General features: G+C 44.7%; 1 protein-coding gene across 10 annotated transcripts in view; it reads right to left on the bottom strand.

The window, feature by feature from the left end:
• The window catches only part of CTBP2 (C-terminal binding protein 2), a 147,563-nt gene that overhangs the window by 44,992 nt on the left and 78,865 nt on the right, over positions 1-23,706 (bottom strand). For all 10 annotated transcript variants that reach the window (XM_068951460.1, XM_068951466.1, XM_068951470.1 and 7 more), the window contains exon 2: positions 14,568-14,727. In XM_068951460.1, coding sequence (XP_068807561.1) covers positions 14,568-14,625 — 58 coding nt within the window. In that variant the 5' untranslated portion in view covers positions 14,626-14,727. The remainder of the gene's footprint in view (positions 1-14,567; positions 14,728-23,706) is intronic.

Below are 23,706 nucleotides of genomic sequence, written 5' to 3'. Positions count from 1 at the left end.
TAAGCTTTTTTTACACTTACAGTAGGCAAAAGGATTTAGATGGAATCACACCACAGAAAACTGTTATTCGGAAACATAATAAAAATGTCCATATATAGTTACCGTTTTCTGAAGAGATATTAAAATGGCTCCCAAAAACACATATCTAAATTGTCACATGCTGCTGATGCTCAGACATTCCTTTTCATATAAGAATAGGTCAAACATTACTTATTTTACTAGTCATTCTGGGTGAAGCAACATTTTCCTTCTTTAATTGAAAAAAAAAAAAAGGACAGAAGGAAAAGATTTTGTCTTTCTCTGCTGCAGTAAAACATTTCTTCTTCTCCAACATGTACATCCCAGCACTGAATCAGCAGAAGGAGTAACAGTCACCTTCTCTTCCTCGGTTTGCAGGACAGCTTGTGCATTTTTCATGGCTAATCCACAATAAATGTTAGTGCACTAGCCATCACATGATAGAGCATCGTGCTATTATGATAGCTAAATCACTAATACAGTCTAATGCTTATACTTGCCTATCATACTAATACCTCTGGGCTATATTTCTGACCCAAATACTGACAGGATCTTTCAGTAATCCCTAAATTTCTTTACTGCGGTAAATATTATAAATCCTCTTCAAACATTCTCCCCTCCAATTCCATCTCCAAGAACCACAGTCTTTAAAATTATGTTGGATATTACACAGACAGGCGAAACATGGGCCCCAAAAGATTATTTATGCAATTCTCAGAGAATATCTGATTGGCATCATATTGAATTAACTAACAAACTTAAGGAACATCGGAAAATTTCTGCTTTTGTGAGAGTCAAAATGGGAAGACACATTTGTGGCTTATAAATAAAGCAGAGAACATTTTAACAAACAAAAACATTTTATTACAACAACATTTTGCTAAAGAATAAAATGCATTCCCCATTGGATGCTCTAAGATCTGTGCCATTTGTTTCTTCTGAAGCAGCAGAAGAGAGCTACCAAAAATGTATATGAAAAAATAATAAAATACCACTCTGTAGATCAAGGGCATCTTCCATCCTTGTTTTCAAAGAAATTGTTAATGAACTTAGCCACCATGTTAATCACGGGTTGACTACGGAAAAAAACGTGTCACAGAGAAATTAAATTTCATAGAAGCTGATCTTGAACAACTGCAGGGGAAGTCAGAAGGAAGCTTTGAACATTTACTACCTCCTAAAAAGCTTTCATAAGCCCTTGGGCCTCATGACGGACACACACAAGAGACCTCACCCAAACCACCAGCTTCGAAAGTGGTGGCCTCATAACCGCCTGGCTCCTCTCTGCATATGGGCTATGGCAGGACCAGGAGATGGATCTCCGAGCTCTTTCCAGCCCAACCGCAGGACCACCTTCATGCCTGGGCTCCTCCAAACAAGCACGTGCCTTGGCACCAACCTTCCCGTCACGCGTGAGATTGTGCAAGCCTTGGGCAGAATGACTTGCTCTTCTCCTCCTGCTTCGCGGGAGCCAGGAAACTTAAACGTTAGCTCTGACACCAGGAACGCTCATGCATATGGATGATCTATCCCATCCACCCTGACCTCAATGGAACAAATTAACTATTCCTGTGCTGAAAAGTCAGCAGAGGTGAACGTCCGCAGGACTAGGGGCCGTGCGATGTGGCGGGAGCTGGTGGAGCCAGGCGGCGCGGCTGTCCGTTCCTGGCAGGGCCACGCTCTGCGGACCACGAGCTTTGCTGGGAGCACCGGCAGAAAAACATTCAACTCCCAGGGAATCAAGAAATGAATAAATGACCTGAATGAAATATTTATGGATGGCCAGTAAAGGCCTTTTATTTTTCTTCTTGCATTCTCAAAAGCAGCTCCTATGCAAATTTCAGTAACTCTGTAGCTATTTCCGAATGCAGAGCCAGGCTGCAATCACCAAGAGAGGGCTCGGAGGAGCAGGAGCACAACGCAACACAACTAATCCTGTCCACGCTCGGGAGAGGAGGAACGCACCAGCCCTGACGCTCCAAACACGGTGGGGAGACCAAGGACGGCTGGACAGGCAGAACATTTATTTTCCCTTTATCTTTTCATTCTGCAGGTATTTTGGAAAAAAAACCCACACAAAACCAAAAAGAGCTGATCAAGAGGTTAAATACTCCGGTACTTCAGTTAATGTGAAAAATGCACGGTTTTGACTTCATACACTGGGTTGCGACTTAGCGTTGATACACTACGTGGTAGATCTTGCTATGATACCCCAACACAGTAGAAGTCTGCTCCGAAGAAAACGTAATGATGGAGAAGATGGCAGATGGAGCCATCATTTGAACACCACAGTCAAATACTGAAAATCTGGAAACAAGTCATGGTGGATACAAAATAACTTTATTTTCCTATACAGTGCTCAAAATTTTGTTTTTCTTACAGTGAGGAGAAAGCCTATTTTACATATAAAAGCAATGAGGAGAAATTAGGATGCTAAATCTGCAACAGAACTGCATAAAAAATATTTTTTGGTGTGTCTGTAGCACTGACCCAGGGGGAGGTGGGTTGATTTAAACCATTTCATTTCCAATTTTGGAAGCAAGTTATTGGAAAAATTATTTGGTGTAACAAAATACTAGGTTTTTTTTTAGCTTTTTTTTTCTTAGTTTGAAATACTTTCCGAGTACAAGTTTAAATCTTGTTTCTAGTGAAAACATGAAATATTTTCTTTTAATACAGCAAGATGTTGGCGCTTTCTTCCAAATCATTTTTCTTCTAGGGGAAGTGGAACAGAAACAATGTAGCGAATCTGCCAAATGTCATTTCTGGCAAAACCGGTTAGATGAATCTGTTCACCTCCCTTTGAGATCAATACTACAAAGGCTATTTTCCTTTCAAAGGCAAAAGCATCCTATCCATGTTAGTGAAAAATCCTCTAGAGAAAAAATGCATCTAGTGTGAATGAAAAGACCAGGTATCAGGACACCCAGCTTTCATATTTAGCTCTGACATTGTCAGCAGATAAAATTGCTTAATTTCTTAGTCACAGACTTCCCTTTTATGAAGAGGGCTACTGTAATATATACCCATATATAGGTATATATAATATACACCCATCCTATTTGGATGTCGTTAAGATTAATCAGTGCTGGCAACACGTTCTCAGGTGACGAGGTAAGAAGCACCTGAAAGTCAGCGGGAGGACAGATGCTGATGTCCTCTGCGCTCTGCAGGTCCGTGCGTTAGCGTGCCGGCTGACTCCCGCGGCCCGGGAAGCCTCTGCACCGCTTGCGTTCGCGCTGCCTTCGGCTCGCAGGAAGCCGGGCAGGCATAGGTTCGAGTTAGCGCCGAACCACGGCGCGGCACACGCCGCGTGCTCCGGAGAACAGCCGAACCGCGGGCCCTGGAAACGCTGCACACGCACGCGCTAATCAAAAAAAATGGAAAAGAAACTGGGGGAAGAAAAGCGGAAGGAAAATGGTCCAAGCCTTTGGAAATTACTACGTTGGCTAAAACCTGGCTCCGTGCAAGTCTCCTTTGCAGCGGCAATGAGCCCGCTGCGTAGATGGACTTTCTAAGAGTCTCCTGAAATTGGAGGAGTACAAAGAGAAAATTAGCAGGATTGTGCAGGAATCATTTTCAGTAATCAAAGGAAGAGAACAGCATCTGAAAGCACTCAGCGCTTGAAGGCGTGCCACATGCTTTTACCAATTTCCCCGCCGAAAGCAGGGATGCTTCAGAACTCCAGCAAAACGCTCCCAAATACCAGCGCTGTGCATTACAGCAAAACCCGCCGAAGATTAGCCCTTTCTTAAACGATCATTGCCTCGCGTAACTCTCGATTTGGATTGCTTTAAGGCGAAAAACAAAAGCTGACGTCCATTTGTAACTCAACCCCCCGACGCGGGGACGTAGATGTACTGTAACCATTGGCTCACAGGAATTGCAAGCCAGAGGAACGCACTGAAACACGCTGCCTCTAAACCTTACGCACAAATCGAAATTTGCAGCTTCGTTATGCCTTTCCCGCCGATTTCGGGACGCACAAACGGACCCATGCATAAGGAAGAAAAAGGGGGAAATCGTATCTAAATAAACGTGGAGCCACAGCAAAGGAGCGTGTCTCACATGCCAAATAAAACAAGCAAACACAACAGCCGCTTACTCTAAAACCCGACGACACGTTACTGCAATGCCTTTCTGAGCAACAGCAATTTCCCAGGAACTCACAAAAACCGGCGCAGCAAGGGCGACGCGACAGAGAGCAACGTCCCCCTCCCTCCCACCAGGCAGCGTTACGCCGCCAAAGAGCACCGAGGTCTTTCACAAGATGACCCTGGGGGACCTCTTCCTTCATGGCTGCCCTCCTTGACCTCTCGCCTCTCCCCTCCTTTTTTTTTTTTTTGTGTGCGCCTCTCTGGGTAATTACAGAGCGAGCTCGGCGAGGCAGGCTCGGCTCCTTCTCGCGCCGTTCGTCCACCCGATCGCGCGGCCGGAGCCGGGCGTTTGTCCCTCGGCCGCTGGTGGGGACGCTCCCGCGGCCTCGTCCAAGTGCGAGCAGACCCACCGCAACGCGACTCGCTCCCCCGTGCTGCCTCGTCCTCCCGGCAAAGCCCTGACGCGTCGCCCCTGTAGATGCAAAGCAACCGGCAAATAACAGAAATGTGGCGAGCTAGCAATAATCTGAAATACACTTGTATTCGAAAACAAAAAAACACAGCTGTAAAACATGCTTTGAGCTGCTGGCAGGAGCACTACAGACTCTTGAAACTTCAACCAGAAACGATTTTGCCTTCAAGTGTTGGAAGGCTCCTATAAAAGTTAGCAGAAGTACTGTGAAATTCTTGCATCGGCAAAGGAAAAATAACAATATCAGATGTATTCCTCTACCAGAAAAGTATGTACTTTGAAGGACTACAAAACAAAAATCAACCTGCATACTGAACAGCAGTCGAAAAGCCAGAACACAAGGTTCATTGGACACGTCCCTCGACTATTCGCAAAGATCTAATCTATATATGCTCTTAAAAATAATCCTCCAGAAATCACATCAAGCACCTTGTCTCCAAAACTGGGTATTAGACCTTGAGGTCAAAACTCATCACTTCTAATAAGAATTCAGGATCAAGATTTAAATAGCACGTGTAATGAAAAGCATGGGAATTATATCTGTCCCAGAAAGCAGTAGAGAAATCCATTGTTAAGTGAATATGTATTATAATTCTGAACTCTCCCATGCGTGTCTGGGCCTTGCACAAAGAATAATTAATTACGAGGTTGTAACACGAGCCTGAAGAGAGAAACAGGCTGGGGTTCAGGAGGTCTCCTCCCTGCTACCCCTACCCCTGCTCAAGAGCGTGAAACACACGCTTCACCTGCAGACTCAACATAGATAAAAATGAAAACAACAGGAGGAAATGTTATTTGAGCTACAAAACATTGATTCATTGATTTTCTTTATAGATTAATGCATCTGAAGGCTGCAGGAACTATTAGATCATTTAGTCTGACCTTAACAATAGATAGCCACGTCGCCTTCCTCTCCAGGCGCTGGGAGCCACAGCCTGGCTCCTGGACGTCTCGCAGGAGATCCACGACCAGCTCCTCAAAAAGTCGCTGCCCACCGGCCCGAGGAGAGCACGGCACTGGGGCTGGGGCCGGCGCCGGCGCCGGGACCGGGGCAGCCACGCGACACCGAAGCCCCAGCCTCAGTCGGCAGCACGCCACCAGAAGGAGAGCGAGACTTGGCCCTGTGCACGGGAATGATAAACCTCTCGATTCCTCGAGCTCACCAGAGAATTAAATCCCTCCTGACAAAAGAGGCTCTTTTAAGTATCGTGTCACAGAAATCACTCTGGTCACGGCTCGCGCAGTGTTTGGCGACGGTGATTAACAGCGCCCTGAGAGGAGCCACACCGGCAGCTGCGTCCTACCGCCACTGTGGTTGTCTTCTGCTGCGATGACCGAGGGGGAGTTTCATGCCCAACCTGGGACAACCCCAAAGACTGCCAAGGCTGAAGGTGCCTGGCCCCATGCACACCTGGCTTGTCCCCTGTCCCCCATCCTGCATCCCCAGGCCAGGCCACGCAGGCTGGGACATGGGGCCAGGAGTAGGCTTCTTGCAAGAGAGCCCTCTTCCCCACAAATGGATGCTCTTCCTGGCCTGAAATAGTCCTACAGGATTCAATGGGACTACGACATAATGAGACAACTGCATACCCCACACAAGTGAAGACAAAGGGAAATCTTGACTTACACCCACACGCTTGGCCTCTGCTTCCGACCTCTCATCCATCTCCGCGCTCCTCCTTGGCCGCTTGGCTGTTTAGTTTCATTTGCTCATCCGGTAAAGTAACAGTCATCATTAACTAAGGGTGATGCTATTCTCTCACAAAACTGGATGCCAGCCTGTAACTATAGCCAATTTTGTAAAGTAAAGGTGTTTACTAATACATTTTGGGGTGCTAGATGGCAATAGAGAGTGGGGTTTTTTGCCTTTTTGTTTTTTTTAACTAAGAAGACAGTCTAAGGAAAGATGAAACAAATTAACAGTGAAAACGGTCTATATAAAAGCACCAGGAAAGACATGATCAATCCCCGTTAAGTTTAATGCAACAAAAATAGACATCCAACTGTAGAAAATTTGCTCTTTGAAGAAAGCTCTCACATATAAAGCACATAATGAAAACCTTCCTGTTTTGGCACTTAGATCCATTACATCTGTTCACAGATACTGAAAAATATGAAAGAAAGTGGTGTAATGTGTTTCTCCGCAGCTTTATTTTAGTATAGCCAGATGTCCCACTCCTGTCAAAATATTTACTAGTAAATATTCGGTAGAGTCAGACTCAAATTTGAAAACCTGGTCCAGATCCAAACGTCTTCACTCCAGAAGTATTCTAATTCGGGAGTTTTCTCTGAGCTTTCTCTGGCATTTTGGTAAGGAAGGAAAATACATACCCTTCTTATCTGTTGCTGAGGATTGAGCCCTTTCAATCACATACTTGGGAGAGGGAAAGCAGCCAGCTTCCATCCTGCGGCAAGGCTTACTTGCACTTCACGGATAGCCGCTCAGCCGACTGAAATCCCACCAATTTTACTATATGTACAACTGGTTTTACAGTGAGAATCCCAATTTTCCCGTCTGTCCAGCCCAAAGGGCACCGAAATGATTTGCTCGCCATATTCGGTGCCTCGAGGGAAGGTGACACTCCTTCTGAGAGGGAAGAGTGGTGACGATGGGTGGTGAACACAAGGGACCGGAAGTTCCCCCTGGATACGCACACAAATTCAGTAACTCTCCCGAACACCGCAATACCGCCGCACGACTAGCCAAAGCTCGTCACTCCTGCCAGCTGCGTTCCTGGTTGCACAATCTGGGGGCATCGCTATTTTTCTTAGAAATCTTTCAATGCAGTGTAGAACTTGGAGGAAGGAGACAGCACACAGATACGACGATAACGTATTAATCCATAACTGGTTAATTTAAATGGCAAATGTAGTAAGGATGAAAATTAAGGTAATGGTATTGAAGTCATCAGCTGTATTTGTTGCTTAATTAATGACATGAAGCTATAATGCTTGTTAAATAGAACCTTGTTTTAAAGTGGGGGGGAAATGGAAAAATACAAAGTGGAATTAGCAGTTCGACACATATTAAGTTACTGTAAACGTGGGCTTAAACGCTCAGAGAAGACAACAGAGGTGTTTTTTTTCTGGTTATGTGTCTAGAACAATCAGGTCTCAGGGCAAGTGGAGTTGTACTTCTTGTAATGGCCTGAGTCACCTATCCAATGCAAAGCACTCGCATACCAAATTCACGGACATCTTTTCTGTAACGTTATCTGAATGTGCCTCACATTTTACCAGATGCCTGAGGGATTTTGCCAGGCTGGCTTCGTATCTGGCTCACCTCCAAAATCTTGTCATACGTAACCCCCTATGGCATGTCACAGGAGATATATACTGCACATAAGTCAATGTGTGTAAGTCTACACAGAACTGAAAAACCACCTGAACAGCCGATGCCGCCATGCTGTAAGGACAACAATATACCTGTAGATATGAGATACACGGCACCTCAGCCGCAAACCAGAAAAAGTCCACTTAAGATTTAGAGAATTTTTGCCTCAGCACAGCAAAAGGGTTGAAAATCATGGAATAATCCCAAAAAGCTTGAAAAATGTCTGTGAACCCACTGAGGTTGCTGGAACTTTGTTCATCCATAGGATTCTGTCCAATTTTAAAATATTTTAAAATTTGAACAAAAGCTGTTAATGATAAGTAAAAACAAAACCTGCTATGTCTCTGTCAGTAAACAGGTAATTAAGAACACTGCTGTACAGCACCCTTTTCGTTGTCCAAATTGGTAAAACATGGCGTAACCTAGCTTTTGTGCAAATCTGAAGCAATTTTTAAATTCTCCGTACAGGCCAATGAACTTCATATGGACTCTGTGGAGCAGCTGAATGTTAGAAGCAGACAGTTAGACGTTCAATTAGTGTAAATCAGCACAGGGTATAACGGCAGAGGATCTGACAAGCTAACTTCTCCTTTTCTCGAGGCAAAATGTGGTAAGCAACCCTTCCTTAAAAGCCTGATGGTTTATGTCCTTTGAGGTGGAAACTTAGAAAAAAAAAAAAAAGCTCTATTGTGGGAGGAAATCCTTGTACTGTGTTTTATATTTGTGGAACAAAGCAAACTCAAGTCCATTAAAAAAAAAAGGTCTATATTTATTCTAAACATGCCACTTTTACCCAGGATAAGCAGTTTCTTCCACACTTGATATCATCTTTAACTCATTGTTTCTCATCAAGTGACTAGTGGTGATAAGAATTTCCTGAGATAATAGGATCCTATTTCTAAGCAGTAAAAATAAGTATTATCAGATGCTACTTGGCATTCAAATTTGCAAGAATGGAAGAAAATTCCTCCACCCAAATATTAAGCATACTCATGTTGGCCAGTATTAAACTATACAAAGGAACAAGAATTGGAGGCAGCAGCTTTCCAAAGTTGCCCGGTCACTTCAGAGATCCTCAGAAAGGCAATAACCTAGAACAGAGATGCTGAGCACTGAAAGAATCCATTTTATGACATTACACGTATCACAACGTCTTATAACTGATTATTCCCTACCCAACACCATGTCAACAAAACACTAAGCACTGGAAAATAAAAAAATGCCAGAAATGTGGTTGCTTGTACAAAATCAAGGGGAAAACACAGGAATGGAGTGAAAACCACCTTCCTAACTGCCCGATGTTAAAAGCACTACGTGACTGGCGTTTATTCGCCATTAGACATACAAAAGGACCTGAAAGAAAACAAAGAATATGAAAGAAATCGAATGGCTTGCTTGGCACGGCAAACAGTTCTGCTATTTTGCAAAGTACAGACAGCTCCGGTGGCACAAACTGTCATGTAAGGACATGATTTCTCACCGGATAATGACAAATCCCGAAGCAAAATCTGTATCAGAAAAAGTCTGGGCTCCCTTGGCCTTGCAATTATTTCTTCTCTTTGCTTCTTGCTCTTCTCTGGGCTGCTGCTTTCTGGACGTCACGTTGAAAGCTTAGCTGACTCATAAATGTCAGTGCAAACTTTAACCTATAAAGCCAGGCATAAAAATTTCATGGCACGGGTGTCAATGGCAGCACGGCAGCACAGCTCCGAGCGTATGGAGCGGAGGCAGCAGCAGGGATCATCAGAGAGGAATCCGGTGGGATTGGGAACCCGCGTTTTACACAGAGGCAAGATCCTGCCACCTAGTATCCTGGATCTGCCGATCCTTTGCTTCAACAAAACAGATGTAGAGAAAATAGCATATCTGTAAGAGTGTAATACATCTTGCCGGTACTCTACGGTACAGGCGTAGAGTCAGGGCGGGGTCTGCCACGGTTTCTCCACCGCTAGGTGTGTCACTCACACTTCTGCAAGGCAGAGAAAGCCTGGAAGGACCTCCTGACTGCTCTGTAAATAAACAAACAGGAGGAGGAAAGCTCCAAGATTAGAAGGTGAGGAGGAAAAATGCACATACCCATGAGGTAGGGGTACAAAATACTAAAGGATCATGGAGCTCAAGACCACCATAACGAATAAAATAAAAGCAGGCGTGAAGAAGGATAGGAGGGCAACCTGATTTCTTGCACTGCCCAAGCTTTCAGTGCCAGTTCTCTCCGAGCGCTTCATCTTGCCCACCTGGCCTTGTCTCTGTCCAGCCTCTTTACTCCAACTTACTCCCTCCTGTCTTACTCTCGATTCTTCTCCTTTCCACGTGTGTGCTCTGGCAGCAGCTCTGTCATGCAGGGAACAGGTCCTCACGGCCGCCACTTCCGTGCCCGGAGGACTTTTACAAAGCACATACAATCTTTGGATATTTCAGCTCTCAGACCAGCATCTAATGGAGACAAATGCTAACTTAATTTCTTTCAAAAGCTTCTAAATTGGCCAAAATTTGGGAACAATAAAAGGCACACTCCTGACGCCACAACAGTTTTGTTGCAAAATTTAGACTCATTTTCCAAAAGAGGAGGGTACCACAGCTTCCAAAATAAACGGCTGTAAGATCTGTGATCTGCTCTGTTTGAAACATAACAAAAGAGCACTCCTCTCCATCGCCTGTTTATAGACATGGCTGAACAATTTTTGCTGGAACTTTTTTTTTTTTTTTTTTATTTCACCCTGAGGTAAAAACTCATCATGAAATGGAAAATTTCAGCTCAGACAAATGTAAAGTGTGGCAAAATTATAAGCAAATGAGATCAGGATCTCAAATAAGGGCTGCTGGACAACTCCAACTAAATACAGCACAAGCAGCTCCACCTCTAAAGCATATTTTAACCCACTCTGTAATTAGACATGATTACACAAACAGAAATTATGTAATCCACTCCCCACAAATTGTTTGCAAATGCCCCAATCGTTCCCTGGACAGATATGTGCAAATCTTTCCACCCACGCAATCCCCAGCTCTCTGGAACAACCCGAAAAGAAAGAAGCGGGTAAGCCAAGATCCCGGCGAAAGCACTTGGACTTCACTTCACTCTGATGAGCATCAGACACCTGATTCGTTCTTAACCGCTCTAAATGTCCTTATGGCAGGCTGTTGCCCTAATATTTCTTTATCCCCTCAACTCTGCATCTTGGTCCCACTCATACTTTTCCACAGAGCAAAATCTATTACCTGATCCAAGGTGCTCACGTCTTCAAAACGGCCTCCTTAGAGGGAAAAGCAATGCCATATAAAGATATCATAACTATATATTAAAAAGCAGAGTAACTAGTCAAGCTACGAAATGCAGCAAGACTAAACTGGCTGTCTTCCTAGTACAAGGCTCATAAACCTGCATTTCCAGGCTATGAACTGGCATCTTCAAGGATGTTACTTCTGCCACGGCTTGGATTTTGTTTCTGGCGGCAGGTGTCCTCAGGTACTAACATTTTCACTGCTGCTGCCCATTTAACACAGTACTACAAACACTGCAGCTTTTTAATATACTCTTTTGATGCTGGGGTAGTTTATAAGCTCTCCAGTTCATTTATTTCACTTAATGCATGAATATTTATGTTTCTGTAAACATAAAGACTGAAACTAAAAAAACTTCTTTCAGCTGAAGTTTTAGCCTCCTTCCGTGGCTGCTTGTACAGCACAATGAAGACCTCAAGTGTTAAGTATTGTCATTTGGCAATATGGACAGCGATTGCAACACACAGCAGGAAGTGCGGAGATATTTATTTCCAGAGCTGTGTTGGATCACGGCATGAATGAGGTTCGCTCCTAACAAACTCTTCCAGAGCTGTGTCACTAGACGTAGTAAAGGGGATGGTACAAAAGCCCCCTTCTTCAAAAAAAAAGCACAGCAGTCCACATACATACGACAAAAACCTCAGCTTTTCAGCAACTAAGTGTAGCTATATTTGTTTAAAGAGAAAAGCTGCATAAGTGCTTCCACAGAAGAGGAGCTCTTTAAATAGAAACTTCTTTGCATCACGTGGTATTTGGCTTGGTGAACCAGTAGATGATCTTTTCAGTGACTACCGTTCTGCTAGAAAAGATTTCTGTCACCAGTTTGTTGGAACAGTTTCCCGACTTCTCCCCGTCTTTCACCAATTATTCCATATACTTTTCAAGCCAAAGCCAATAGAAATGCTCATTTTTTCAACCTGTGTTTTCACAACAGCTGGAACAGCGGCTCCTTCAGTGCTTTACTATGCTATAATCCAAGATTAGGAGCCTATAATAAAAAACAGTCATCGGAGATGCCAGTATAGTATTCTGCAGTCCTACAAGCCGAGTATTTTGGAACATCCTGTGCTCTTTGCCTTTTTCAAGCTGATTTTTACAACACTACTTACAGTCGTCCTAATCTGCTGCCTACAAATACAACACAACAGTGCCTTAAAACTGTGAGCCCCATCATTTAAATCAAATCATAAAACAGGTGGCAAATGACAAAATATAGTTTAAAAAGTTATGTCTACTGCACATTTACAGATTAGAAAAGACTATCTTTTGGCCAAGAAAGAAGAAAAAAGCTCATATATCAGAGGAAAATAATCTAAACTTCAATCACATCTAAAGCTCTGTTAGCAGGTTTGTTGTATGATCCGTTTGAATTTCTTGTACACTCAGCAACTAGATCTGATAGTAAACATCAAACTGGGAAGGCAGCTTTTGAAAATCCCAGCTCAGCTGATACGACTCTTTCAAGTCAGGTTCAAAGTAAATTTTGAAGATGAGATAGAGTACTACACCTGAGTGTTTATGACATTCAAAAGGAGAAATGTGTAACTCCACACTGTGATATATTCCACACGCTCCTTCCTAACTTCTCACTTTCCTCTGCTTTTCCTCCCCCCTCCAAAATTAATAGGGCAGCACACCCTCCGCTATGCCCCAGGGAGAGTGGGCCCGCAACACATTAACCCCGTTTGGATTGGGTTAATTAAACATCGAGGCGGAATTGCTTCTGCATTTTTCGGTATTACATGATTAGATGAAGAGCTGATTTTTCCAGCCCTGTCCGCTCTTCTTTGAGCTTGGCAGTCAGCCTCCAGTACCCGCTCCCGCTTACTGAGGAATACCAAGATCAGCAGTGTATTTCACAGGAGCCCTGCGTGTGGAAGGAGAGCACGAGCATTGCCCTAATCAATCAGAAGCTAAATAACTCATGTCAAGTTTAAAGCAATGGTAAAGGAGTTGTATTTCGGTGTACTAGGGCAAGCAATATATAAGGCATAAAAATCAGTGCAAAACCCACTCCGCTCTGCTGTTCAGCATTCTGCACTCTCTGAAAACTCCACGAGGCCCCGGACGTTTTGCTATAACTTGCAAAGTACAACTTCAATGTGAGCTCTGTGCTTTTATCTAAGAGCAGACTCTATTTCACTCGGTCGGCAGTCAAGTAATAGAGCAAACGGTTACCCTGCAGGCCAGTAATCGTCTTTGCGAAAGGAGATAAAAACAGGAACTCTTTAAGACTCACGACTTAAGATGTTTTTGCTAAAATGACACTCTTCTTTTGCTACTGCCCCTAAAACTTCTAAGAGACGACCATCTGTTCGCATAAGAGAAGTCCCAGAGGGAACACAGAAAAGTCAGAGGTGCTTTGCCATCACTTGATTTCTCTCAAGAGTAATTTACACTATGTGAAGCTGCAACAGAAAAGGTTAACTACAGAGTATCCTGCTGCTGCAGAACTGAGTAAGGTAACAGCTGCCTGCGCTGTATATCAGGACGCGCTATTAATAAAGAATGATGTACAGCAAATCTGCCTGATCACCACGCACTTACCAATGAAAGAAAAGCTGCTTTTCTAACAATTTTCCAAAACCTCTGGAAGTACTTCAACAGCTGCTCTTTAATTTTCCATCTATTCAACATATGATGATAGCCAATGTTATGGGAGATGGTCTACTTTCACACCGAGCGAACAAATGATTCTGATGCAGCCAAATCTCTGTCCGTCCCTGAGAAGCCAGTTGAACCCAAGCTTGGGGAAGAGCACGGGCGGTTGCATCAGAAGTTCAGGATGCTCAGTTTTACCCCAAATGCCTTGCACTCTGCTGACAAAGTTACGGATGCACTGCAGCGAGGCTATGGACAACAGTGGTACGCGCTCGTGTCCTTTGCTCCTCCCTATGGAGCTGGAGATGCTGGAACTGGAAACCCTCAAAGGAGGATGGTGGGAACAGTCACAGCACCGCTCGTCGCCATCTTGAACTTGGCCTCTTCATCAGAGGAGACTTCCAGAAAATGGCACATTTAACAGAGCAGGACTCGTTTCTCAAGGCAGTATAAGTATAAGTGGCGTTTTAAATTGGGACTGACTAGATGATTTCACTAGTAATTAGTATGAAATGACAAGACTTGCTAATTAAACAAAAATCCCATTCTATAGGTGACCTTTAAAAAAGAAACCAATACACCATTTGCCAATGTTTCAACATCAATAAGATTATATTCGTGCCAACACAGAAGACAGGACCTAGTCGTGGATCTGAATCTTGTTATACTAGGCGTGGTAAAAAAAACAAGGAAAAGTTAGGCATTCTACCTTAACGGTCTATCAACTTTTCCAGAAATAGGGGAACATTCTCATTCTTACCTTCACAAATTCGGTCCAGTCGCTGTCGCTTGACTTTGTGTTTATCCACAAGTGCCATTCTTGACGGTATTTTGTAACTTCCTGATTCAAAAAGCAAAGCAGTCCCCCAAGAACTTAGACGAAATCACAGGAATCCGAGTGCATAACGCCTCTGTCGATCCTGGAAAGAAAAGGAAGAAGCCTGCACTTAGGACCGCCAGGACCAGCGACAAGAAGAGCCTACCCTCAACCGCAGAGCAGCTTTTCTGAAATGAAAGCCGCAAGTTTTGCCCTTTTAGCCCCTAGTCCCACCAGTCCCAGACCTTGCACTGCAGAACAAGTTACGGCTCCCTTATCGCCCTTGTGATCAGAAACAGAGCCGGCACCGCACAACCGAACTGCGAGAGCGCTCTACGGGGCCTTCCGAGCTTTACTTCTGCCTTAAAAAAATCTGCTCCTCGCAGAAAAAAATCCATTAAGCTATTCTGTAGGCTTGCACATATTGAAACATTATTAGGGAGTATATAAGGAAGGGAAAGTAGCTTTTGCTCTTCCAGTGCTTTCACACGCATATGACCGTGTTCATGTCTTATTTAAACCTCACCCTGCAAAAGTCATCAGTGGAACCTGAATTTGTGCTGCTGAAACGAGGCTTTGATCCGTACTCCAGCTGCCACTGTAACCTATCCTCACCTTCAGGCTTGAAGGGCTAATATTAAACCTGGGCTGCCGGGGCTGACGTTTCTCATGTGCACACCTTTATCAGCCACATTCAGTGCAGCAGTCCGCAAGTCAGTATGCGTGGCTGATTTATAAGAAATGCTCTGCAACGGGACAGCAGCTGCCACCTCCTAAGCATTCTGGTGACACAGAGGAAGAACCTCAACGGATTCTCTTAGGTTTGTTGCTTTTGTTTCTACAGAGAGCAGAAAATGTGTTTAATGCCTGAATGTTCAGACCTGAACACAGGCTGCAGACACTGGAAGCGTCATTCTGGCACTTTTACCTCACAACTTTGTTATAAAATTCAGATACGAGCCTGCTTTTCAACGTAAGTTCCACAATTGCATTAATGAATCATGACATGAAAGAAGAGACCTCATGCTGACACCTGAATTCAAGCAATTCTACACAACAAGCATTAAATTTTTACCAAGTTATGTTATTCTACCAGTGATTCAACAGCAAGCGCTCCCTTTTTTAATGTTTTAAGGTGAAGATAGAGGAACCTGATGAGAGCTACGGATGCCCAAAAGCTTTAAGACCCTGTTTTCTTGAAGGACTAGGTGTCCTGGCCCCAGCCGGTGGGTTTGAGAACGGAGACATTTGCAGGGAGGAAGTTCACACTGTAAACGCTGTCTTCCATCCAAGGTCACCTCCAATGAGGGACCGGCCAGGGGCACGAACCAGCCATTCGCCACCCGTTTAGCTGTGTCAACCACTTAATGGCACCAAAGGAGCAGTGATAGTGGGAAGCTATGATTTCCAAAAACCGAAGCAAAACGCCACTGCTTTCTGAGAGGGAGGGAAGTGGAAGAGGAGCACAGGCACTAGCACGCACAGCGCTGCTGCTCGCACGATCCCACCGCCGAGCCGACTGCCGCGGAGGGCGGTGCGTCACCCAGCCTGCAGATAGGTCTGCAGGGCCCCGACCTGCCACCTTACAGCGCTGCCTCTGAGCCGGCTGCGAGCACAGGCTCTGCATTATTTGCAACCAAAATTTTAGCAACAACCTTAAAAACCGGGAGCTTCACATAATACAGGAAACATGAGAACCAGAGACCAGGAACCAGAAAACTCCAGGCTGATGTCCAAAAGTTAACCTTGGGCAACATCTATAATCTCTTCTTCTGTTTCCCCTTCTGCAGGGCAGAGACAGCAATACTTAACTCATCTTTTCAAAACACTTCAAGTCTGTCTTATTCACATACTCTTGTCAGGCTTTCCCACCCTGGGTATTTTTGCCTCTCCAACCGATATGCTTACAGCTCTACAAAACATGTCAGTGAAGCAATAACCTCCCAGAAAGCACCGGCCTCGCTCACTTAACAAATGTAATAGGCTAGGATGAGGATGAGAGGGGTAAAGGCTCTAACAAAGCTGCTGCATACCAAGATGACAATTTCATGGAGATTATTGTTATTATTATAAATGGTTATCAATTATGCATCACATTGATAGCTAATTTATGAAAGGAAAAGGGTTGTGTTGGTACAACTGAATTCGGACTAAAGGAAGATAGGCGATTTCCTGGTAGTTAATGGCCAATTTCCCAGCAGCACAACTGCAGCATAATCTCTGAGATTTATAGCAATAATTAATTGATTTTTTTAACATAGGGATGCTAAAGAGCATGATTCCTACTCATGTTAATTATTAATGCAACATTTTAGAAGCAGCAGAAAACTTCCCTTCCAGAGGCAGAAGCTTGCTACAGTCAAAATATTTTTTACAACAAAAAATAGCTGAAGCGAGATAGCATTTCCATTACCAACAGTTAAAAGTATAAACAGGTATTTTTAGTTCTACTAAATCCCACCCCACTTTTGGGGAGAATTATTGGGTTGGGAAGCAGGGAAAACAGAGTTTACTGGGAGCTGGACGTCCCAAGGCTGGAAGCAGCAGTGGATAAGGCTGCCTAGTGTGATGAGGAGGAACTGTGAGAGACATCCTGCGGGATAGCTGAAGCGCTCTACAAACAGCACATAAGTATTTATAGCATCGCAAGGATGCCTTTTAACGCCGCTCACAACACAGTCCCCAGGAGCTTTTGCCCCCTCTCAAACAAGCCGCACCCAGCAGAGTCTCCCCGCGCGGTCCGGGGGGACGCAGGCCAGAGATCGTCTCTGCGTATTATCTGCAAACACCGTTGGCTTATCAACCATCGCTGGAGCCCTGCAGAAGCCAGACCTTCTCTTTTGGGGAGCATTTTGTCATTGCAAAGTCTGGGTTTCTTCCTCACTAGAAACAGAAACCCCTGGCTTTGAAAAAGTCCTTCTGGATTCAAACTGAAACATTTTCTTTCTATTACAGTTTTTAAATTTTATAGAACATGCAATACAATGTGAACAAAAAGCCATTCCAGGAGAAAAAAGTTACTATTTTGTCCTGAATACGCTCAAACGGTTCATGATGTCGCGACTGCAACTCCACTTCCCTTTTTGCCCCTCCAAACAAAATCAATATGCAAAGCGTATTTAATTTTGACAGAGTGCACTTCCTGATGGACAAAGGCTTCCATTACAGTTCTTTTCTCCTGTCATCTCAATTCCCTATATTACTCCCTGGAGGAAAACTTTCCACAAAAGAAACTAATAACAGTCACAGAAATTATTGCTCATGCTAGCTGAATCCTGCACTGCTTAACACAGCGCCCATGAATGAACTCCTCCTTAACGATTTTAACTATTCCGTCTTTGTTTGACAGCTGCCTATGATGAGCTCAAGCAGCAAGGAAAGCACAACTCAGAAGGCTTATTAAAAATGTGGCAAAAGCTCTAGAGCAGGATTTGGCAGGAACGGACAAAATGGAGAAAGGCAGATGTGCAGGCTCCCGAAAGCAGCCGGTCGCTCCCCAGCCTTTACAGGAAGCTGTAATTAAGAAAGTCGTTCTTCCATTTGGGGGATGGAGGACACAGTTAGTTGCGCATCCAACTTCAATCTACCCTCAGCGGTTTCTACATCCAACCCAATCTCAAAACAGTCATGAGGCTAAATGTCCCCAAACCACGCGAGGCAGAACAAAAATCACGGCCAGCAATTAAAATACAATAAAATCTCATTGTATAAGGAAATTTGAGAGAGAGAGAGAGGACACACACACACAAACTGAACTTCATCTTCAGCAAGATTAGGAAACAAGTGAAGTGATTTCCATACAGTAATTGCATGTCCGTTCTCGCCTCCAAGAGCGTCTTTCAAAATGTAAATTTCCTTGCAAACCCTCGGACATGACCATCGCCCAACAGTTACTTATTTATTTATTTAAGGAAGGAACACGATGTTTCAGTAAAAAATCCCTAATCCTGATGTAACACATTTAAATAGGTTCTTAATATTGCATGTTAAATACCACAATCCATGAGCCAGAAAATGAGAGGAGAAAAAGCGGTATTAGGGCTTATTTTCCCTGCTTTGGATGGGGGAAAAAAAAAAAAAGAAAGAAGAGGTGGTTTTCCAAAATGAATTGCACTGTTAGACAAAAATATGAGAAAGGTGATCTTATAAATTTGTGTGAGGCTGAAAGCCCTGAAAGCACATGCTGACGAGTAAACAACTGCCCTCAACCTGTGCATGCAGCAGCTTGACCTTCTCCTGTATCTCGTTGAGAAGAACTGTCCGCAGCTCAAAAAAACAAAATTATTCACTGCCATCTGAGTTATTTGCCCACGAAGACCCCTTGTAAGAAGGACCCCACCTCTCTGCCTGCCATTGCTGCAGTCACCTGGAGATGACCACGGAGGAGCCTGGATGGAGATGGTGCTTCGCTTGTATTAGGCATTGGATTAATAGCCAAGGGCAAACAGAAATCTTGTCTCATGCTCGACTGCTGCATCACAGGTGTCAGAAGAAAACCCTAGTAAGCAAAGGTGGTGAGAGAAAATCATCACAAATAAGGTGGTGAGAGAAAACCACAGTATGGAAAGTGGTGGGAGAAAACCAAAGGAAATAAGGTGGTGATAGTGAACCTTATTGAAGGCCTTCTACCATATCTGGATTTTTTATGATTTCAAAGGTCTCTCACTACTAACGTGTCATCTTCAAAGCTCGCTCTAAACTAGCACTGTTTTATCATCTTTTCACATCCCAGGAACACAACAAAGTAACGTGAGCATGGGTAACACCTCTCTTCCCGTGCTCATCCAAGGCACCGCCAGGCTGCGTGACTCATGGCGCTAAACCTCTCAAAAAGCCTCAACCATGTGCACTGGTGGGGGGGGACGACCCACCAGGTACCTGGCCCATCTGAAGGTGCCATTTTGCCCAGTCAGTTCCGGGGCCACTCCTCAGCGGACAGCTGCCCACGTGCCAGAAACCGCACGAGGACGGGGCTGGCGGAGGGCAAGGGGCCGGGGGAACGGAGATGTGGATAAGCTTTGGAAAACCGCACCGGCAAACCCTGCCGAAAGTTTAGCTCAGTCAACTAGGATACAGTGAAAGTGCAATTGCTGCATCTCCAGGGCTGCATTTCAAGACATGAATGAATCCAATGAATATGGTCGTAGGTTAACTGAAACTCCTTTTAAACTTCACATACCGCTGTGTTTCTAAACAATCAAACAAAAGCTTATACACGCGTTCTCAGACCCTTAGTGCTGTCAGAAAACTGTTGCTCACAATTTCCATCTATGTTTTCCACCCTCGACTAGATACGGTATCAACAAAACAGAGATTCCCTAATCCTGAAAACTTGCAATTCTGCAAACTGCAGGAATCTCCCCTTTCACAGGGGCAAAGGAAAACTCCAGTCCTTCCACACATCTCCACTGCGTTTCCCAAGCAGAATCCCTTACGTGAACAAGGGGGATGGAAAGCCCAGTCCAAATGTTTTGACAGCACTGGAGCACATTTCCCACACTGTTGTAAGAGAAGAGGTTCGTGGAGAAGGTTTTATATTCTTGATTACCGCAGGATATTAGTTCCCTTGGTTGGGAGCAGCCCACGACCGTAGGAAGGGGATTACCAAACAGTCAGTAATTGGGAAGTTAGCATCTGACGATGCCCGCGCTACCTCTCCTGCGCTGCTCTATAATAAGGTACAGTTTTCTGAAAGCTCTACCATACTTGTACGAAGATTTTAATGAAAGAATGGCTCCTAGAGCTGTGAACTGCTTAAGCCCTGCTTTAATATCACCGGGCGCTAACTATTTAATATGAGCTAACCATTTCCAAGGCTGATCATTTTGGCTGTCAGCAGCTGCCACGGGGAGGGCAGGAGAAGCAAGCCGCCGGGGCCGCCAAGTGGATTGCGTTGTAAGAAGGGAAATGCCGAGAAAGGAAAGAAGGGAACACACAGAGATAATGACAGGGGAGAGGAACAGATAAAGAAAAGGCGACAATGCAGCAGGAATACTTTGAGAACACTCTGTCATCCTTCTTCTGTTCACCGCTGGTCTATCCTTAAGTGGGATGCCCTGCTCAGCCCCTGTCGCCTTATTTCTCTAAAGAGGTGGCACGACGGAGCGGGGGGGAGGGAGGCAGAAGCAAGGGAAGAGGCTGACAGCATGTGCTTAAAGCACAGCGCTGGGATACGTTGCCAGTGAAAAGAACGTGAAAATACTGCTTTTTGCAATGATGCCCCTAACTGGGTCGGACCCCATCCTAAGGAGCTCAGGTCAAACAATATAAGAATTTAGCACGCGAGCGGCAGGATCCCCCTTCTTAGTTCCCAGGCAGCTTTCCCTGCTCCGGAGGTTTAGCTAGCGCAGGGGAACTGAGTGTTGCCTACCGCAGAGGCGCCGGAGATGCCACAGGGGCACACGAGGCAGGCACTGGCACAGGGCACCCCCCGCTCCCCAGAGCCAGGACAAAGGGATACGCCTCGAGGACAATTCAGAAATCCTTTTGAAAAACGACATCCTTTTCTGGATGTTTTCTTTTAAAAAAACAACAGCATCAAAACAACATGTGCAGCTCACAGTGTCAAGATACCATTAAGCACAATAGCTCAGTCGGAAGCAAAGACAGATTAAACGTATATGGGTAATGAGAGCAAACACAGATTTTCACTAGTCAAGACAAAAAAATAGGTTAATTTTTTTAAATGCCTGAAGGATGTAAACCCTCATACTTCAGAAGAGGAATCAGAAAACTTCCGTGTGGTCAAGGTTAGGACTTGGTTCCCAGTGCATTAAATGCTCTCAGTCATTCCACGGGAAATAGGATAATAGGAAAAAAAAGAAAAGAGTATCGATCTCATCTTAAGTATCAACTCCTTTGTTTCACTAAATTCTCCCATGCAGCTGCTTTCACTTCCTCCCTCTATAAACCTTCTTTTTCATCCTTGGCAGTATGTAATAGAAGCCATGTTGATCTAAGTAAATAAGCGGCTTGCAAGGGTATGGGATACCCGACTTCCTTAGTCTCCCACCCAGTGAGTCAGACCCGCCGGGACCTTTCCCTTGATCTACGGTGTGGCTCGAAGCTGTTTAAAAGCAAACCAAAATAAATGAAGATCTCTCCACAGATAGAAATGGACTTCCAGCCACAACCCCAGACAGCAGTGCTGGGTTGACCCTGTGGCACTTCAGGCTTTTTCTGGTTTCTGGGGCTAGGCGCGTGCACCACGCACAGGTGGACTCCACGTCAGGATATGGTTTCCCGTACACACCGCTTCCTACCCGAAGGAAACATGGGGAGGCGAGGCAAGCTCCAACAAGCTGCTCAGCATGGACAACTGATGTCTGTTCGCTGATGAGTGGTCATGACGTAACACCATTGATGCTTAAAAGTTAACGTAAGAGCAGGGCGCGCACACATCACAGCACTAGATTACTCCCCAACCTCCGGTGACTGCCCCACAGCACAGATCTAGCCCAAGATAATCAAATTAAATGTCGCTGCCTATACCCACAGCTCATTCCTACATGTGGAGTATTTGAATTGCTAAAAGTATCTTGGCTGTAAATTGAAGCTCCGTGCAAGCCTCCTAGCAGACCGCATCCCCCCCGTGAACCCTCAAGCACCCTCAAAAACTGTGAAGGCAGGACTCTTGCTACAAAACCAGTGTTAATTAGGCTGGATGCTTTTATGAGTTATTAGTATGATTTTGCTGCCGCGGAGCGTTCAGCGATGTTTTGCATTACGACCACTCCGTGGGAATGACGAGCTGGCTCCGTGGGTGGTAATAAGCTGGTTTGGCCGAGGTGCCTGGCTTGTTTTCTGCCCAGAATCCTAATGACCCAAATCTTTTCCTCCACCAACTATTTGGTGCCCTTCCTGAAATGGCCAGGACCACGGTCCCGGGGGCAAATGTCCACGTGAAAAAGGTCTACGCATACCGCAGCGCCGCCGACTGCCCAGGAGCCTGGCATGCAACCCCCTGACTTCAGCCCATTTCGCCTCTCGTGCCGAGGGATGGATGGAGGCTGCGCCTGGGATGGCTGGGGAAGCTGCTTCCTTACGAATCAAAGCTAAAACCTGGGGGGGAAAAGTGCTCTATTTGGTCCCGCAGTGCGGGTGGAGAAAGCAGCAGGTTAAACATGCGTCACGAAGAGCAGACACTCCCACGGCAGCACCTGCCGATGGAAAATAAAGAAAGAGCTCTTCTGCTCTTCGCCATACAGAAAAGGAGAATAACATGCTGTAGGAGTCTCGCGCTGAAGGAACTGGTAACAATTTTGAGTAACTCGCTATTATATGAGTGAACAAAATGTACCATAACGGCATATGAGCCTGCACATCTGTTGCTAAATTAAACACGCTACATAACGACGCAGACCACATCTTAAAACATTATGCAACAAGATACAGACTGTGCTAAAATAATCGAGCTTCAAAGATGACGTGAAGGGCCGGATTCTGCATTCCTTTGAGCCCCGAACAGCCCGGGAGCATATCCCTCATCAATTCTACTCCACCGAAGCTCCCCTTCAGCTCAGGGAAAGAAGAATCACAATTATATCTGCCCTTCAAAGGAAAAAAACATATTGCTTTGTAGCTTTTTTTTTTCTCCCTCCATCTTAATGATGCATAAAGTGTGAGAGAGGTTTTGCTTGGATCTGGACTGTTTTTTTTTTTTTTTTAAAGAGTTTTCAAAAATTTTACTGTCGGTTAGAAATTGCATTCCAGATTAGGTTCTTTCTAGCCAGAAGGATGTTACCAAGACTTATGGAAAGGACAATATTAAAACTGCCACAATACAAAAGAAAGGGGAATGAGATACCCGGATTATTGTTTCTATTTTTTTTTTCCCCAACGTTAGTAGCTAGCTCTCGGCTTTGAGAAAAGAAGTCTCTCCAAGAGATTGAGGCACGCTTCCTTGTCAGTTAGTAACACACCTTTTCAGATCCTCAGTGAGTTTTCAAGTAAAACGAGGAAATATCAGAATTGATTCCTAAAGCTAAAACACAAACAAGCAACCGAAACAGAGAGCAAGAACACTGTTTCAAAGAAAATAAGGATAACAACTTCCACCTCTGATGCTCAGAAGCGAAGCACG

Source organism: Struthio camelus, chromosome 7 (genome assembly GCF_040807025.1).
Source record: "Struthio camelus isolate bStrCam1 chromosome 7, bStrCam1.hap1, whole genome shotgun sequence".
Classification (NCBI taxonomy): Eukaryota; Metazoa; Chordata; class Aves; order Struthioniformes; family Struthionidae; genus Struthio; species Struthio camelus.
The sequence above is the reverse complement of the archived record's forward strand: the minus strand, read 5'-3'. Positions and strand labels throughout refer to the sequence as shown.